Genomic DNA, 3,933 nt, shown 5'->3' with positions numbered 1-3,933 from the left:
CTCCCAGGTCCTGTGTGTTGGAGGAAGAAGTGTGTGAACCTTTTGGAAGGCAGAGGCAGCAGCTAATGAGAATTTTACACTCATTCTCCCTCATKCTTGTATCAGTAGCACTGGTGCTAGCCCCACAGGTGCTAGTATCTCTAGTCTAGTAGCACATTCTTTTTGCAGATATGACTGCAGTTCCTCATATCACCAAGTTCCGTAAGTAATTTGCAAGTGCTGAGTTAAAGACTACATGGGAGACCACTTGCCAACATGTTGGAAGATGATGATGATGAGRCATGTTGGAATAACCTGGAGAACTTCCGTGTGAAGCTGATCTCTGTGATAGATCCTTCCCATATAACACCGTACCTTCGCCAGTGCCAGGTGATTAGCCCTGATGATGAGGAACAAATTCTTAATGACCCCAGCCTGGTCATGCGCAAACGGAAAGCAGGTGGGTGAAGTGCAACCTTTGACTCCCTAGATAAAGTCTGTTGGCTCTGGGCAGAGGACTGGAATATAAATACTAATATGCTAGGCCTGAAGGAAACAGTCATTTCTAATCTACTATTTACCTGTGTTTGAACTGTTGTAGACAGTGCTGTGCAGCCTCTTTCCCCAGCACACCTTTGCAGGGGAGAGGAGGAATTGAGATGACACTGTTGGTGCGTTTCTGAGCTATGTAAGAGTCCCGGGAACATAGAGGACGAGTAGCCTTTTAATGTTCTTGAACTCTAGATTAGCATAAGGGAGTTGCTTTGGTCTGATCCACTGGGCTATTCTTATAATCTGGAGGGGGTCAAAATTCCAGTATTTCCAAGATTAATTCACCATTTATTGTCCTTGTTCTTATCTTCTGGTGTTTTGAACGCTGACAAAAAATGTAAGTGAATTCTTCATGGCTGTCTGTGTAGAGCCCTGGCCTACAGGACAAGAGGACCAGAGAGAAAGTTGAAATTCACTATGCTTATTAGCACATTGTTGCATTGTTATTAGCACATTGTTGCATTGTTAACCCTTATTGATAAATTACTGACTGTAGTACATAGGAATAGATTTATTTTTCCTATTTACAGACTGGGAAACTGCAGAAAACAAAAGAGAAGCACCCTGTGTTTGATTTGGGACAGAGTATTTCTGAAAAGAATAGGGAATTGAGTTCAAAGTCTCTTTAGTCCAGGCTCTCTTTGGCCTGTCTCTGCTTCCTCTTTAGTCACGTGTGCTGTTCTAATGACCTTTTTTTTYCCCCCATATTTACCTCTGATATTTGGGAGCAGAGCCTTGAGCTGCAGCAACTGTTGTGGTATATCATTTTAACACACCTTTTCTGTAGTCTTTGGCAGGATGATATAAACCGGCTCTCTGAAATCTGGGTTACAGAGTACAAGGGTTAATTTATAACTGTTCTTCCACAGTGACAGTACTCTTGTGTAGTTACTTGGCAATTGGCTTAGAGATTTGCCTGGAAATTTGATTTCGGAGACTTATAACCTGCATGTGGTGGGAAGGTGAAGCAACTTACTTTCTTAGAAATAGGTAAAGAGATAAGCAGATGAATAGAAAAAGCTTCTTGCTATTATTTCAGGTGTTCTTCTGGATATTCTTCAGCGGACAGGACACAAGGGCTTTGAGGCATTTCTTGAGAGTCTTGAGCTTTATTATCCACAACTGTATAAGAAAATAACTGGCAAGGACCCCAGCAGGATTTTCTCTATGATTATAGGTAATGCTTGAGTTATGAAAAACAACTATTCATTTGATGTTTTGCGGCTTAAGGGGGGATTCACCTCTGCTTGTCCATCTCCCCCGCTCAGGTAAGCAGAGTTGGGAGTGTTCTCTGTAAGTTTGTGAAGGGTCTGGGTTAACTGGTAAGAGTAGCCCCAGACAGTATCACAGGCTGGACCTGGAGAAGGAAGTAGGAAGGATTGTTTCTTCCTTGTGCTTGTTGTTCTGTCAGTGACGTTGTTAACAGCAGAAGAGCTGGGAAGGGCAGGGGCAAGACAGTGTGGATAGTTTGGTCRTGTGTCCTAAGGGCTTTGGGCACTTGTGCATAGCCTGAGGGGAGCCTGTGATGATCCTCAGCTGCAGGGAGAAGTGGGGAGTGGAGGTGGGGGCCTGTGCTGTTTGTATCTRGGGAAGCAGGCAGGACAGCACTGGCTGATGCCTGCCTACCCAATAGACACCGCTGGGGAATCTGGCCTGAGCCAACTCCTGATGAATGAGATCACGAAGCTGCAGAGTGCTGTGCAGGAGGAGCGTCAGAAGGCACAGGAGCTCACCATGTGGCTGCGCACCAAAGAGGACACGATCAAAGAGATGTGGGTGAGGGACAGCTTGCTCCACAAGCACCAGGAGCGGGCTCAGAAAATGAAAGAGGAGAGGGACATGCTGAGCAAAGAGCTGCGGAAGTGCAAAGATGAGAACTACAGCTTGGCAATGAGCTATGCCAAGCAAAGTGAGGAGAAGAGCGCTGCCCTCATGAAGAATCGGGACCTGCTCCTAGAGGTCATACACCCTTTTTTTTTTTAGCTTCCTCCTTACGTGATCTGTGAGAGGCTGTGCTGTACACCTGACTTGACTTTGCCCCCAGGAGGGTCTGAACCAGTCCATCATGGGGTACTGTGTGTTCTCTAGCAGGTAGCATCTCCTCGTGGTGCTTAGCTCGGCCCTGTAGGCCTATGTATTATAAGCTAGCTGTGAGGAGTTAACAAACTTCCTCCCATTCAGGACTGGGCCCTCTCACCAAGGTGGCACAGGAGCAGTGTGGTGTTGTACCCGTTCAGCACACAGACAGGACTCCAGTCCCCAGAGCACCAAAATTCCTGAGGAGAACAGACTGGGGTGGGAACTTGCCCTATATTTGTCTGGGGAATGGAGTGAGATTTCTGCCAGAAGAAAACTGCTTTTGCAGGCTAGAAATTTCTCTTTGTTGCTGATTAGCTCTGAACCTTCCTGTAGATTGATCATTTGAAACACAGCCTGATGAAGGCTGAAGATGACTGCAAGCTGGAGAGGAAGCATACAATGAAACTGAAACATGCCATAGAGCAGCGCCCGAGCCACGAGGTGATGTGGGAGATCCAGCAGGAGAAGGAGTTGCTTTTGGCCAAGAATCAGGAGCTGGAGAACAGTCTCCAGGTTGGTCGGGGATGCCTGGATAGGGACTCCTGTGAYGCAATCATCTGCAGCAGCCAGGGCAGTGAGGAGGCCACAGTGAAGATTGTGTGGGTCATCTATGGCCCTTTTCTCTCAAGTCAAATAGAGTGTAGAATTCTGGGGAGAAAATTAATATGGAGTTAGCTGGTTTCTTTATGTCCGTTTCTTCTTTGTCCAGCAGGTTGCCAGGGAACAGAATTTGGAGAAGAGCCTCTCCAAGGAGCCTCTGGAGAATGACTGTAGCCAGGTGCTAGAAAAACACCAGGAGCTGATAAATACCATTTACAATCTTCGTAAGGAGCTGCGACAAGCCAAGGTGCTCCAAGACAAAGTATGTGGTGTAGGAAAAATTCCTGCTGGGGGGCAAGGGGTAAGAATAGGCAGATGAAGCATCTGCAGTAAAATCTGTCATCTTCTCTATGGAGTAGAGGAACTGCTCAGTAGCAGTCCCTGCTACTCCTACTCTATTGCTTGTGGTATAGTTTGAGGAGAAAGGCATACTAATATTTTAATATTCTCTCTCTGCAGCATTAGCAGTATTACCTGTTGATGATGTATCTGTCAATTAATAGTCTATGCCTCAGCTCTGGAGGAAGATGGGAGCTTATATTATGATTTAACTGTTCAGGTGCATGGAAATATATCATGTCAGCAGTCATCTTAGTCATCCTGACCAGCCTTCTTATTGGCTTTGCTCCTGGCTGAACTTTGGCGTTGCATGGAGATCTGGCTGTAGCAATCTCTGGTACAGAACAGCAGTGGGGAAAGTGTATCCCTGACTTGCTCCCCACA

At 46.2% G+C, this 3,933-nt stretch overlaps 1 protein-coding gene across 1 annotated transcript in view; it reads left to right on the top strand.

Annotated features, from left to right (window-relative positions):
- The first annotated feature begins 255 nt into the window (after window positions 1-255).
- CARD9 (caspase recruitment domain family member 9) overlaps window positions 256-3,933 on the top strand; it is a 9,260-nt gene continuing 5,582 nt past the window's right edge. Inside the window, exons 1-5 of the mRNA XM_085325406.1 lie at window positions 256-439; window positions 1,571-1,708; window positions 2,165-2,490; window positions 2,944-3,123; window positions 3,320-3,472. Of these exons, the coding sequence (XP_085181532.1) occupies window positions 256-439; window positions 1,571-1,708; window positions 2,165-2,490; window positions 2,944-3,123; window positions 3,320-3,472 (981 nt within the window). The remainder of the gene's footprint in view (window positions 440-1,570; window positions 1,709-2,164; window positions 2,491-2,943; window positions 3,124-3,319; window positions 3,473-3,933) is intronic.

This window comes from Rhea americana, unplaced genomic scaffold (assembly GCF_003343005.1).
Source record: "Rhea americana isolate MKP2758 unplaced genomic scaffold, rheAme1 scaffold_97, whole genome shotgun sequence".
NCBI lineage: Eukaryota > Metazoa > Chordata > Aves > Rheiformes > Rheidae > Rhea > Rhea americana.
Note: the sequence above shows the minus strand (reverse complement) of the source record. Positions and strands in the feature narration are given on the sequence as shown.